This window comes from Coffea arabica, chromosome 10c (genome assembly GCF_036785885.1).
Source record: "Coffea arabica cultivar ET-39 chromosome 10c, Coffea Arabica ET-39 HiFi, whole genome shotgun sequence".
NCBI classification, from domain to species: domain Eukaryota; kingdom Viridiplantae; phylum Streptophyta; class Magnoliopsida; order Gentianales; family Rubiaceae; genus Coffea; species Coffea arabica.
The window spans coordinates 6,110,634-6,125,838 of NC_092329.1; the positions used below are offsets into that span (position 1 = coordinate 6,110,634).

Below are 15,205 nucleotides of genomic sequence, written 5' to 3' on the forward strand. Positions count from 1 at the left end.
TCCAATCACATTCCATTCGAACATCCAATGTGGTGATACTATTGTGGGAATCACAGTAACTCCATTGAAAAAGCTTCTAAAGACTGATTAAGTATTCATATAAAATATTCATATAAAATATTTGAAATGGCTTTTATGTCGAAATAGGAAACTCACGAAAGCAAGTGAGCACTGATTTGCAGCATTCTTAACCAAAAGAAGGAAGTTTCATTTGGAATCACTCCCTTTCGGCTGTAGGAACTAATTAAAATAATGTCACATTTTGATGGGATATAAGAGACAGCTACACCGCCTAAGTGGACCTCAGACACCTTTACCATAGTACTATCTTTGATCACTCCAAGCATTTGATTAGTTGAAAAATCAGAACCATAAGAAGAAGAAGAAGAAGAATACCATACTTGTTCGTTAAGTAATGATCGAATCAATTCAATTGATATACAACTGATAAGGCTAATCTACTAATTTGAGAAAGCGGAGTTCGATATCTCTTAAATAAAATTTTAAATTCAAATATTGTGATCAGAGAATATAATATTAATAGAGTCGTCAAAAAAGATACCCTAGAATCGAGCAAATCTTATGGTTGGAGAATAAAATACTAAAAGCTAGTTTGGGAGATGAGATTTGAACGGAAAAGAAAGGAATAGAAGAGAAAGGCTGCATCTCCCACATTTGAGAGTTTTAAGCATAGTTGTTAAAATCGCGATCCGGATCGTATTCAGAGTCGCAAATCATATTAATCTCTGTAGGATCGCATAGAATCGTAGCAGGATCGGTAAGATCGTGTAGGATCGTAGGATCGTACGATCCTACAATTTTTTTTGTAAATTTGTGAAATACGAAACTCCATTTTGCAAGTAAATGAAAATATTTGTGGTATATTTGTAATTTATCAAAGAATTGTAACCTTTAATTGCAATTAGGAGCTTTTGGTAGGATCTTACGATTCTCCGATCCGATCCTACGATCCGATCCTGTGAAACTAAAATCGATCCTACGTAGGATCCTGATTTTACAAACCTTGGTTTTAAGTGAAAGGAAAAGGAAAAGAAACAGACGGATTTGGAAGAAGGAAGAAACAGCTACAGTTTAAAAAAAATTTCCGCCCCAAGTCGGGCAGAAAGCAAAGGAAAGCAAGGAAAGGCAGCAAAAAGTTTTTTAAATTGCCCATTCCACCCCTAAAAGCTTTTGAATGAAATATTTATTTATTTATGTGTCCAAATTACCGCTTTTTTTTTTATAAACTCCCCGACAACATTAAAATCTCTTCTCTTCTTTTCTCCCATAACTTAACCTTTCTCTTCTTTTCTTTTCTATCCTCAACTCACAAACTAGCTATAATAGAGTCGTCCGGAAATATTCCCTGTTGTGCTCGACTTTGGATTAATCGAGACCCAATGTGATCACTCAGCATCCGAGAATTTACCCAAAAAAAAAAAAAAATTTAACATTCAAGCTTTGATCACAACTTCTTTTATATCCCGATGAGGATGACCGCAACCTACCCATCCTAGGCGTAAGTCAGGCCCAGCCCAATAAAAAATTCCAACTATCGTCAAATCAGCAAAAACACAAGACGACATCGTCTCAGCATCCTTCTTGTCCGACAAGAAATTGCCGGTGGCAGCAACCTCGTAAGACTATGATATCTTTTCGGGAAAGACAACAGATAAGAAAAGGTTTTTTAAAAAAAAGGGTTGAAACCCAACAACACAACCAGTTTTCCTATAATCCAACCCCACAAGAATCTCTCTTAATTCTAATTCACACCACCAGATTCTTCAGAATCTTCGAACTCACCTTCGACAAAAGGAAAAAAAAAAAGAACTCTGCGACCATGAGTAGTAGAGGTCCAGGCCTCTTCTCCGACTTCGGCAAGAAAGCCAGCGGTAAACAAAGAAAAGAGAAAAAAAAACAGTTAAAGTGGTTGGAATTCACTTTTTTTTTTGGCTCTGAATTAATGGAAGTTGAAAATTTTGCAGATGTACTGACTAAGGACTATAGTACTGAGCAGAAATTCTCCCTCTCTTCCGAGAGTGACGCGGGAGTGGTATGCACCGCAATATTATTATTATTATTATTTTGATGTTTTGAACCGATATATTCTACTTCTATTTAATTCTGATGGGTATTGATTTTTTTTTTTTTTTTGCGTGTGTCTTTAAATTATGATACTAGTATTGATTGATAAAGATGGAAAAGTTTGAGAGGACTGGGAAGTTAAGAAGGTCACAGAATAATATGGGTAGTAGTAATTAGATTTCCAATTAGTTGGCATGCAAATAGGCAATGTAAGTACAGTTTTACATATTTATCATTGTGTTTAGTTCATTCTTATTTTTATTAGATTTATGGACGAAAGTTTGTTGAAGAAAGATTTTTTATTTTTGAGAAAGATAATTATACTAGTTATTTAAGAAGAATTGCTTTTTGGGGATGGGAGGGGAATTTTGGAGGGGGTGGGGGTGGGGAATTGCATTTTGGGCTTTTTTTATTAATTAAAATGTCAGCTTCAATACGTTACTTTTACTTCTTCTATGGCTGATTTTGAAGTAGAAACTTTGTGATATGCAATTAGCTAGTCTGTGGAAAGTGGAAACTTTGTTTTTGTGATGTGCACTTAGCTGGTTGGCAACAGATTTTGGTGAAATGGAAACTAGTTTCGATTTTGGAGGAGTATTTCTACTTATACATAATAAGAAAATTGGTAGCAAAATGTATGGTCTGACTCAGTTTTAGATTGTTCCACCATTGTTCATTCTTTCTTGCTTTGAGCTGTTCTGCTGAAATATTGATGTTGTTCATCTATTTTCAAGTTCATTCTTTTTACCTTGAGGCAAGGTAAAGGGTGGCTTTTTTTTTTTTTTTTTTCCTTATTTAGAGTTTAGCGAGTATTTTGTTCATCATCACTGATCACTCCAGTGTGAACCAAGTTCTACATGTATGGTCATTGAAGTGGTATCATTGAAGTTTCACAATGCCCTGGTACTGGGGTCATATTACTGTTTTCTTGTGGATTAACTGCTACCCTTCAGAAGTCTCATACGGTAACCTATTAAAGTCTATCACCCTATATGAATATCCATCGAGTCCTCAAATTGTCATGCGATTTTATTTTACATATATCAGAGGGGTTTCAAATGGTAACTCTGTCTTGTTTTCAATAATTTGGCCACACTTCTTCCTGAATAGTCCAAATTTGTTGCTTGCTTGAACTTTTTATTTTAAATTTCCTGTGTCAGATTGCAAACACTTGTCCATCATTTACTCATTGCTGTTATGTTGTGTTGCCAGGCCATTGCGTCCTCTTTAGCTAAGAAGGGTGGATTTTCTGCTGGTGTTGTTGCTGCACAATACAAGTACAAGAAGTCTACAGTTGACGTCAAAGTTGACACAGAATCCAGTGTACATGTTCTTTATCTAGTTGCTTTTTCCTTCCCCTGTGCCTCTATACTTATTGAATTACTGATCTCATGATGTTACTTTGGCAGATTGCAACAAGCATAACGGTGACTGACATCTTACCATCTATGAAGACTATTGCCACGTGTAGATTTCCTGATTACAATTCTGGCAAGGTTGTGCTTTGATTGGACACTCCTGGTCCTGGCTATTGCAACTTGGTGCAAGTTTTGTGTACACAGTTTTTTCCCTTTTTCTTCTGCAATTAAGTCGTTCCATTCTAATTTGCAGATAGGGGTTCAATATTTCCATGAGCATGCAAGTTTCACTACAGCTGTTGATCTGAACAAGTCTCCAAATGTTGATATTTCCGCAACCATTGGTACTCCTTTCGTTGCTTTTGGTACAGAAGCAAGTTACAAGGTGGATTCGCGTTCGTTTACAACGTACAATGCTGGAGTCAGTCTGACAAAACCAAATTATGGTGCTTCTGTAATGTTGTAAGTTTTCCCCTTCTGGTGGACTCTTTTACAGAATTAAGAAGTAAAAGAGGATGGTTTCATAACAGACTAGCTTTGAGAATGAGAAACATATGTTTTGTATGGACTGTTGCAATCAGACCAGTTCTACCCTTCAATATGGGCATTTTTTTAAAAAAATATTATTATTTAGCATCTTTTTGGATGTTGTTAGGTTCTGTGCTGCAGTAGTAAACAATAATGTGATCCAATTTTTTGTGAATTAATGGTGTTTTATTTTTTGGTAGGGCTGACAAAGGAGATGCAGTGAAGGCAACTTATTTTCACCAATGGGACCAGGAAAAGAGAGGCGTTGCTGTGGCAGAAATTGCAAGAAAGTTCTCTACGAATGTCAGTATTTTGACAGTTGGAGCGTCATATGCAATTGATCCTCACACACTGGTCAAGGCAAAGCTGAACAACCACGGCAACCTTGATACCTTGGTGCAGCATGAGTTGGCACCAAAATCTTTCCTGATATTATCCGGATCCTTTGACACCTTAGCCATGGATAAACATCCCCGGTTTGGTTTGGCACTATCTCTCAAGCCTTGAAAAGTCTATAGTCTAGAACATATGGATGTGGTCTTCTTCCAAAATGAAGAAAGTTTTTTAGATTTGCTGATTCTTTTTGACTAGGTAATAGGGTATTCTTTATTCTTACTTCTTAATTACCTGGAGGCTATATGGACCATAGTCCTTGGAACATAAATTTTATCTACACTCAACTTTGATGTGGTTGCATCACATAAAGTGATCATCCATATTGCTTCTTGGAAAATGAGTCCATACAGCTGGCCAAAGGTGTTAATTTTCTTCTCTGGACCAGAAGCTTAATCTTCGTTCGGATGACTCGATGGTGAATTAAACTTTGGATTGGATTTTTTATTAGTTATCCGGAAAGTAGTTTAAAGCACCATTGCCTTCTCGAGAAGGGGAAGTATTTTACATGTTGGCCATTACCAGACCATTAAACCACATGCTTGAAACATATTTTTATGGAAATTTGAGCTGGAAGACCTATGCCTATCAACCAACAGATTATTGCGTAAGAGCAGTTATTAATAAGTCAATCTTCAATTATTTGGCTAGAAGAATTCGCCATAGCAGAGTAGTTCAGTGATCACAATCACATGTACTATGTATGCCATGGTTCAAGGAAATGTCATGATTCTGTATTAGGAGAAAATGTCACAATCGCATATACTATTACTATAGCAACTGCTTTTGTGCCTTTGCGGCCATGGACGTTGTATTGAAAACAACGTTTGACATGGAATTTACTTGGATTACATGAAACAACAACTGATATCCAGGCGTTTATGGTTTGGTCGAGAAAAATAATTTTGAAAGACGAACTCTTTCCAGAAGAATGTGGCTTAGCAGCTTTCGTTGTAAAGGCAGCATTTTTCCACTAGGAGATTTCTTCAGTCCCGCTCACCTCATTTGACTTCATTTCAGAGCACGTTGAAAGGGCCTCAGGTCTGATTAAGGAGGGGAAGTCTAAAGAGGTTGATTAAGGGGCTAACAGGTGTACAGACTCGATTAAATCAAATGAGTGCTCTAATATCTCTTTTGAATTTTTTTCACTACAGCCTGCAGGTGGGGTTTGAATCCCTGACCTACAGCCCAAAAGGGAGATTTAATCCCTTTTTAGTGGCCACTGAGTTAAAGCTCGGTAGTTGATCTCAGGTCTGTTAGACCGAGTCGATTATGAATTTTCTGCTGTATACCATGTTCTAAAAGTGGCTAGGAGGTTTCAACAAACTCTATCAGGTTTGTGAGAGTAGATAAAGTCTAGATGTTTATGCTTGATGGTAAGAGTTGAGAAAGCGTCTGAAAGTTTTGACTACTCAAATTAACGTTGTTGATGGAGTATGCAACGCCATCCAGACAACCATCGACTGCATATAAATTATGCGAAAGGAAGAAATCATTGAATGAATACATACATGGCTAGGACCTTTTCAATGACTTTAATGGGGAACTTAGAAGGATGATCAATTAGTACTACTTCAGGCGAAAAAGATCAAAAATTATTTAGTACCACTTGATCACATGAAGAGCTAAAAGTCAATTTTATTAGAAGAATAAAAAAAAAAAAGAATGAAAAGTCTTAGGGTTCTCTTTCTTTCTTTCTGTCTTTTTATTACGACTGAGTCTTAGGGATCAAAACTGAATTCAGACGTTTGTAGAAATTAATTGTTCCGGTATAAGTTGGAACTCTATTGGCCAGTTTATTTTTGTTTTTATTTTTTGTTGACTTTGGAATTCCAGTAATCAACTTCACACGTCACAGGTTTAGCTAGTAAAATGCGTTGAATGTTCTTTTTTCGAAGGAATGTGTTGAATGTTCTAATTTCCAATACGTGCTGAACTTTCACCGATATGGTGACATTTTAGAAGCCCTGGTCAGATTAAAAAAAAAAAAACCAATCAAATTTCTTGCAGGTTTGGACCTTAAAATTCTACTCAGATATGGAATTTCAAATTGCCCATCAACAAACAGCATTTTGTTTCGTTTTGCTTATTCACTGACACTAACAGCCTTCTTGAAATATTACAGACGATAAAGTCGCTCGTGTGTTAGCTAAAAATGCAAAATTCATATGTGATGATATCTTTTGGAGGAAAAATCCTTCAGATTTTGTTGTGCCATTTCTAATGGCGGATTTATTAGAAGGTTAGTGAAATTCCAATAATAATGTTTTTATCTGTTCGGAAATTGGTTTAATTTCTTTTTAGGTAAAATTCTTGTTTTGTATGGAAGTAACTAATTTTCTAATTAGTTTTAGTTGCTTGAAGTAGTAGTCAAGTAAAGCCCTATTTAGCTAGATACTATTTCCTACTCTATATGAGTTTAGGAAATAGTATTGGTTTCCAATTGTTATTTGATTTTTTGGCAGTAATATTCTCTATAAATAGGTAGGTTGGCATACTACAAAGACACACAAGAAAAGAGTGAGAGAGTTCTTAGTGGGTGAGAGAGTTATACAAGAGTTGGAGTTTGGGAATCAAGTTGTAATCTTGTGGTGTTATTTCTCTCATAGTAAGAACAAGTATTTCTCTCCGTGGACGTAGGTTTAGTGATTAAACCGAACCATGTTAATTCTTGTGCGTTGCTCATCGTTCGTGCTAGATATAGTTTTCTATTAAATTGTTGGTCTTTTCCTTTTTCAAATAATTGGTCTGATACCCTAACAAGTGGTATCAGAGCTCCGTTGGGGTTTTGGTTAATTATTTGAAATTGAGTGGGTGGTTGTATACCATAGGGTTTGGAACTATACAGTTTCCAATTCAACCGTTTAATAGAACTACAAGTTTCACTCTTTGGCAAAGAAGAGTGAATGATGTTCTAGTTCAACAAGGCTTGGTAAAAGCTTTGAATGGAAAGAACAAGAAGCCAAAGAGCATGAAGGATGATGAGTTTGAGGAGTTGGACGCAAGGTGTGCGAGCACTATTCGGCTCTATGTGGCGGACAACATCATAAATAATGTGATAGATGAGGAAGATTCTACAGCAGACCTCTGAAAAAAATTGGAAAAGCTTTATCTAGCTAAAAGCTTATCCAATAAGTTGCATCTAAAGCGGCAACTTTATGCACTAAAGATGGTGGAGGGTGGCAGTCTCATGGATCACATGAATACATTCAACGGAATTTTGGATCAACTCCAAAAGGTTGGCGTAGATATTGAGTAAGAAGATAAGGCTCTTTTACTTCTTATCTCAGTCTCTGATTCTTACGAAAGTGTCGTGACAACCCTGTTGTATGGGAATGACACTTTAGAATTCGAGAATGTGCAGTCTTCTTTGTTGGATCATGAAAAACAAAGGAAGGCAAACCAAGATGTGACACAAGAAGCTGCGTTAATTGCTCGATGTGAGAATAAAAGAGGAAAATAATTTGACGGTGAATCTAAGGTAGGTGGTTCAAAAGCCAAGAGAAATGGTGGAATCCAGTGCTTTGGTTGTCATGAGTTTGGCCATATCAAAAGATATTGCCCTCATCAAAAGAAAAATGATGAGAATGACTATGATAATGTTGTTGGATATGCATCGCGTGGAGATATTCTCACAATCTCCAAAGGTAATAATACTTCTTCTCGTGATGGTTGGATTTTAGATTCTGGATGTGTTTCACATGTTTGCTCCAGGTTAGATTATTTTGATATTCTCCACAGAAAGAAGGCAGGTTTTATGTCCTTGGGTGATGGATCTACTTGTCAAGTCAAATGTGTTGGAGTGGTGAAAATCAAAATGTTGAATGGAGAGATTCGTTCTTTGGGTGGTGTGGCTTATGTCCCAAAGTTACGAAGGAATCTAATTTCTTTGAACCAGTTAGACTCCGAGGGTTGCCATTTTTTCGCTGCAGGTGGAGTATTGAAAATCACACATAGTGAGACGATCTTATTGATGGGGAAGAAGTATGATAATTTGTACCATTTAAATACCTCAATGGATTGGGAGCGGAAGGGGATCCAGGAATGCTCTCAAATTACAAATGGTGGTGAGAGGAAAAGTCCTGCTATGCGAGAGGGTGAATTGAGACCCCTCTCACGAGTCAACTAGATGTTGGACTCGGTTAGCTACACACGCTCATTTGTCGATTGAATCAGTTGAAAACAAGACCGTCTTAATTCCAGTGTGTAGCTAGGCACCAAGGTACTTGGTGGGAAAAGACAAATAGAGTTTTTTTTGGATGGTTTGTTGTGTTTGCTAAAAGAAATTTTCGCCAAAGTGGAGATTTGTTAGGAAATTGGCTTAATTTCTTTTTAGGTAGAATTCTTGTTTTGTGTGGAAGTAACTAGTTTCCTAATTGGTTTTAGTTATTTGAAGTAGTAGTCAAGTAAAACCCTATTTAGTTAGATACTATTTCCTACTCTATATGAGTTTATTATTTAATTTTTTGGCAGTAATGTTCTCTATAAATAGGTAGGTTGACATACTACAAAGACACACAAGAAAAGAGTGAGAGAGTTCTTAGTGGGTGAGAGAGTTATACAAGAGTTGAGGTTTGGGAATCAAGTTGTAATCTTATGGTGTTATTTCTCTCATAATAAGAACAAATATTTCTCTCCGTGGACGTAGGCTTAGTGATTAAGCCGAGCCACGTTAATTCTTGTGCGTTGCTCATCGTTCGTGCTAGATATAGTTTTCTATTAAATTGTTGGTCTTTTCCTTTTTCAAATAATTGGTCTGATACCCTAACATTATCCAAAAACAAAAATTATAGACAAAAATTGTGTCCAACATCATCAATACTCAGTGGTAGAAAATGCAAAAACAAGTAGTAGTATATTCATCCAGGATACAACCAAAGAAAGAAATAGAACTGTTGTAGAATTTCATAAACATCGCAGAATAAAAATTGATCACTAGAATCTCTAACTTTAATATTCCAAAGCGGAATGATCATGCAAATGAGTATAGCTGTGGAACGAAGGAAAACCACTTGAAACCGCAGCTCCATTTCTCAGTTAACAGAGGGCATTTGGGAATCCAGTGCCAGGTCTTCCTAGAAACCTTGTAATACAAAACCTCAGGCCAAGTGTAGCAGCAAACGCAGAGAAGTCCCTCGTGCCAAAAGCAATAAACATGCTCATACTTGTGGTAGCAAACTGATAGAAATTTTTTCACCATCATTTCCGGCAGCCTTTCGACTTCAGCCCAATTTTCTCCATCTCCGCTCAACTCCCATAACTTCAAACTCCTTGAAATCCCATCACTCCCAATCCCCCCAATCAGGTACAATTTCATGTGCTTAAATTATGCGAAAGGAAGAAATCATTGAATGAATACATACATGGCTAGGACCTTTTCAATGACTTTAATGGGGAACTTAGAAGGATGATCAATTAGTACTACTTCAGGCGAAAAAGATCAAAAATTATTTAGTACCACTTGATCACATGAAGAGCTAAAAGTCAATTTTATTAGAAGAATAAAAAAAAAAAAGAATGAAAAGTCTTAGGGTTCTCTTTCTTTCTTTCTGTCTTTTTATTACGACTGAGTCTTAGGGATCAAAACTGAATTCAGACGTTTGTAGAAATTAATTGTTCCGGTATAAGTTGGAACTCTATTGGCCAGTTTATTTTTGTTTTTATTTTTTGTTGACTTTGGAATTCCAGTAATCAACTTCACACGTCACAGGTTTAGCTAGTAAAATGCGTTGAATGTTCTTTTTTCGAAGGAATGTGTTGAATGTTCTAATTTCCAATACGTGCTGAACTTTCACCGATATGGTGACATTTTAGAAGCCCTGGTCAGATTAAAAAAAAAAAAACCAATCAAATTTCTTGCAGGTTTGGACCTTAAAATTCTACTCAGATATGGAATTTCAAATTGCCCATCAACAAACAGCATTTTGTTTCGTTTTGCTTATTCACTGACACTAACAGCCTTCTTGAAATATTACAGACGATAAAGTCGCTCGTGTGTTAGCTAAAAATGCAAAATTCATATGTGATGATATCTTTTGGAGGAAAAATCCTTCAGATTTTGTTGTGCCATTTCTAATGGCGGATTTATTAGAAGGTTAGTGAAATTCCAATAATAATGTTTTTATCTGTTCGGAAATTGGTTTAATTTCTTTTTAGGTAAAATTCTTGTTTTGTATGGAAGTAACTAATTTTCTAATTAGTTTTAGTTGCTTGAAGTAGTAGTCAAGTAAAGCCCTATTTAGCTAGATACTATTTCCTACTCTATATGAGTTTAGGAAATAGTATTGGTTTCCAATTGTTATTTGATTTTTTGGCAGTAATATTCTCTATAAATAGGTAGGTTGGCATACTACAAAGACACACAAGAAAAGAGTGAGAGAGTTCTTAGTGGGTGAGAGAGTTATACAAGAGTTGGAGTTTGGGAATCAAGTTGTAATCTTGTGGTGTTATTTCTCTCATAGTAAGAACAAGTATTTCTCTCCGTGGACGTAGGTTTAGTGATTAAACCGAACCATGTTAATTCTTGTGCGTTGCTCATCGTTCGTGCTAGATATAGTTTTCTATTAAATTGTTGGTCTTTTCCTTTTTCAAATAATTGGTCTGATACCCTAACAAGTGGTATCAGAGCTCCGTTGGGGTTTTGGTTAATTATTTGAAATTGAGTGGGTGGTTGTATACCATAGGGTTTGGAACTATACAGTTTCCAATTCAACCGTTTAATAGAACTACAAGTTTCACTCTTTGGCAAAGAAGAGTGAATGATGTTCTAGTTCAACAAGGCTTGGTAAAAGCTTTGAATGGAAAGAACAAGAAGCCAAAGAGCATGAAGGATGATGAGTTTGAGGAGTTGGACGCAAGGTGTGCGAGCACTATTCGGCTCTATGTGGCGGACAACATCATAAATAATGTGATAGATGAGGAAGATTCTACAGCAGACCTCTGAAAAAAATTGGAAAAGCTTTATCTAGCTAAAAGCTTATCCAATAAGTTGCATCTAAAGCGGCAACTTTATGCACTAAAGATGGTGGAGGGTGGCAGTCTCATGGATCACATGAATACATTCAACGGAATTTTGGATCAACTCCAAAAGGTTGGCGTAGATATTGAGTAAGAAGATAAGGCTCTTTTACTTCTTATCTCAGTCTCTGATTCTTACGAAAGTGTCGTGACAACCCTGTTGTATGGGAATGACACTTTAGAATTCGAGAATGTGCAGTCTTCTTTGTTGGATCATGAAAAACAAAGGAAGGCAAACCAAGATGTGACACAAGAAGCTGCGTTAATTGCTCGATGTGAGAATAAAAGAGGAAAATAATTTGACGGTGAATCTAAGGTAGGTGGTTCAAAAGCCAAGAGAAATGGTGGAATCCAGTGCTTTGGTTGTCATGAGTTTGGCCATATCAAAAGATATTGCCCTCATCAAAAGAAAAATGATGAGAATGACTATGATAATGTTGTTGGATATGCATCGCGTGGAGATATTCTCACAATCTCCAAAGGTAATAATACTTCTTCTCGTGATGGTTGGATTTTAGATTCTGGATGTGTTTCACATGTTTGCTCCAGGTTAGATTATTTTGATATTCTCCACAGAAAGAAGGCAGGTTTTATGTCCTTGGGTGATGGATCTACTTGTCAAGTCAAATGTGTTGGAGTGGTGAAAATCAAAATGTTGAATGGAGAGATTCGTTCTTTGGGTGGTGTGGCTTATGTCCCAAAGTTACGAAGGAATCTAATTTCTTTGAACCAGTTAGACTCCGAGGGTTGCCATTTTTTCGCTGCAGGTGGAGTATTGAAAATCACACATAGTGAGACGATCTTATTGATGGGGAAGAAGTATGATAATTTGTACCATTTAAATACCTCAATGGATTGGGAGCGGAAGGGGATCCAGGAATGCTCTCAAATTACAAATGGTGGTGAGAGGAAAAGTCCTGCTATGCGAGAGGGTGAATTGAGACCCCTCTCACGAGTCAACTAGATGTTGGACTCGGTTAGCTACACACGCTCATTTGTCGATTGAATCAGTTGAAAACAAGACCGTCTTAATTCCAGTGTGTAGCTAGGCACCAAGGTACTTGGTGGGAAAAGACAAATAGAGTTTTTTTTGGATGGTTTGTTGTGTTTGCTAAAAGAAATTTTCGCCAAAGTGGAGATTTGTTAGGAAATTGGCTTAATTTCTTTTTAGGTAGAATTCTTGTTTTGTGTGGAAGTAACTAGTTTCCTAATTGGTTTTAGTTATTTGAAGTAGTAGTCAAGTAAAACCCTATTTAGTTAGATACTATTTCCTACTCTATATGAGTTTATTATTTAATTTTTTGGCAGTAATGTTCTCTATAAATAGGTAGGTTGACATACTACAAAGACACACAAGAAAAGAGTGAGAGAGTTCTTAGTGGGTGAGAGAGTTATACAAGAGTTGAGGTTTGGGAATCAAGTTGTAATCTTATGGTGTTATTTCTCTCATAATAAGAACAAATATTTCTCTCCGTGGACGTAGGCTTAGTGATTAAGCCGAGCCACGTTAATTCTTGTGCGTTGCTCATCGTTCGTGCTAGATATAGTTTTCTATTAAATTGTTGGTCTTTTCCTTTTTCAAATAATTGGTCTGATACCCTAACATTATCCAAAAACAAAAATTATAGACAAAAATTGTGTCCAACATCATCAATACTCAGTGGTAGAAAATGCAAAAACAAGTAGTAGTATATTCATCCAGGATACAACCAAAGAAAGAAATAGAACTGTTGTAGAATTTCATAAACATCGCAGAATAAAAATTGATCACTAGAATCTCTAACTTTAATATTCCAAAGCGGAATGATCATGCAAATGAGTATAGCTGTGGAACGAAGGAAAACCACTTGAAACCGCAGCTCCATTTCTCAGTTAACAGAGGGCATTTGGGAATCCAGTGCCAGGTCTTCCTAGAAACCTTGTAATACAAAACCTCAGGCCAAGTGTAGCAGCAAACGCAGAGAAGTCCCTCGTGCCAAAAGCAATAAACATGCTCATACTTGTGGTAGCAAACTGATAGAAATTTTTTCACCATCATTTCCGGCAGCCTTTCGACTTCAGCCCAATTTTCTCCATCTCCGCTCAACTCCCATAACTTCAAACTCCTTGAAATCCCATCACTCCCAATCCCCCCAATCAGGTACAATTTCATGTGCTTAAATTATGCGAAAGGAAGAAATCATTGAATGAATACATACATGGCTAGGACCTTTTCAATGACTTTAATGGGGAACTTAGAAGGATGATCAATTAGTACTACTTCAGGCGAAAAAGATAAAAAATTATTTAGTACCACTTGATCACATGAAGAGCTAAAAGTCAATTTTATTAGAAGAATAAAAAAAAAAAAGAATGAAAAGTCTTAGGGTTCTCTTTCTTTCTTTCTGTCTTTTTATTACGACTGAGTCTTAGGGATCAAAACTGAATTCAGACGTTTGTAGAAATTAATTGTTCCGGTATAAGTTGGAACTCTATTGGCCAGTTTATTTTTGTTTTTATTTTTTGTTGACTTTGGAATTCCAGTAATCAACTTCACACGTCACAGGTTTAGCTAGTAAAATGCGTTGAATGTTCTTTTTTCGAAGGAATGTGTTGAATGTTCTAATTTCCAATACGTGCTGAACTTTCACCGATATGGTGACATTTTAGAAGCCCTGGTCAGATTAAAAAAAAAAAAACCAATCAAATTTCTTGCAGGTTTGGACCTTAAAATTCTACTCAGATATGGAATTTCAAATTGCCCATCAACAAACAGCATTTTGTTTCGTTTTGCTTATTCACTGACACTAACAGCCTTCTTGAAATATTACAGACGATAAAGTCGCTCGTGTGTTAGCTAAAAATGCAAAATTCATATGTGATGATATCTTTTGGAGGAAAAATCCTTCAGATTTTGTTGTGCCATTTCTAATGGCGGATTTATTAGAAGGTTAGTGAAATTCCAATAATAATGTTTTTATCTGTTCGGAAATTGGTTTAATTTCTTTTTAGGTAAAATTCTTGTTTTGTATGGAAGTAACTAATTTTCTAATTAGTTTTAGTTGCTTGAAGTAGTAGTCAAGTAAAGCCCTATTTAGCTAGATACTATTTCCTACTCTATATGAGTTTAGGAAATAGTATTGGTTTCCAATTGTTATTTGATTTTTTGGCAGTAATATTCTCTATAAATAGGTAGGTTGGCATACTACAAAGACACACAAGAAAAGAGTGAGAGAGTTCTTAGTGGGTGAGAGAGTTATACAAGAGTTGGAGTTTGGGAATCAAGTTGTAATCTTGTGGTGTTATTTCTCTCATAGTAAGAACAAGTATTTCTCTCCGTGGACGTAGGTTTAGTGATTAAACCGAACCATGTTAATTCTTGTGCGTTGCTCATCGTTCGTGCTAGATATAGTTTTCTATTAAATTGTTGGTCTTTTCCTTTTTCAAATAATTGGTCTGATACCCTAACAAGTGGTATCAGAGCTCCGTTGGGGTTTTGGTTAATTATTTGAAATTGAGTGGGTGGTTGTATACCATAGGGTTTGGAACTATACAGTTTCCAATTCAACCGTTTAATAGAACTACAAGTTTCACTCTTTGGCAAAGAAGAGTGAATGATGTTCTAGTTCAACAAGGCTTGGTAAAAGCTTTGAATGGAAAGAACAAGAAGCCAAAGAGCATGAAGGATGATGAGTTTGAGGAGTTGGACGCAAGGTGTGCGAGCACTATTCGGCTCTATGTGGCGGACAACATCATAAATAATGTGATAGATGAGGAAGATTCTACAGCAGACCTCTGAAAAAAATTGGAAAAGCTTTATCTAGCTAAAAGCTTATCCAATAAGT

At 36.3% G+C, this 15,205-nt stretch overlaps 1 protein-coding gene across 1 annotated transcript; it reads left to right on the forward strand.

The window, feature by feature from the left end:
- The first annotated feature begins 1,583 nt into the window (after window positions 1-1,583).
- Window positions 1,584-4,704, forward strand: LOC113714405 (mitochondrial outer membrane protein porin 2). Its single transcript, XM_027238222.2, has 6 exons — window positions 1,584-1,892; window positions 1,986-2,053; window positions 3,298-3,408; window positions 3,495-3,581; window positions 3,697-3,905; window positions 4,172-4,704. Exons 1-6 carry the CDS (start codon window positions 1,646-1,648, stop codon window positions 4,476-4,478), a joined length of 1,029 nt encoding a protein of 342 aa, XP_027094023.1. The 5' UTR covers window positions 1,584-1,645; the 3' UTR covers window positions 4,479-4,704.
- Window positions 4,705-15,205: the final 10,501 nt, after the last annotated feature.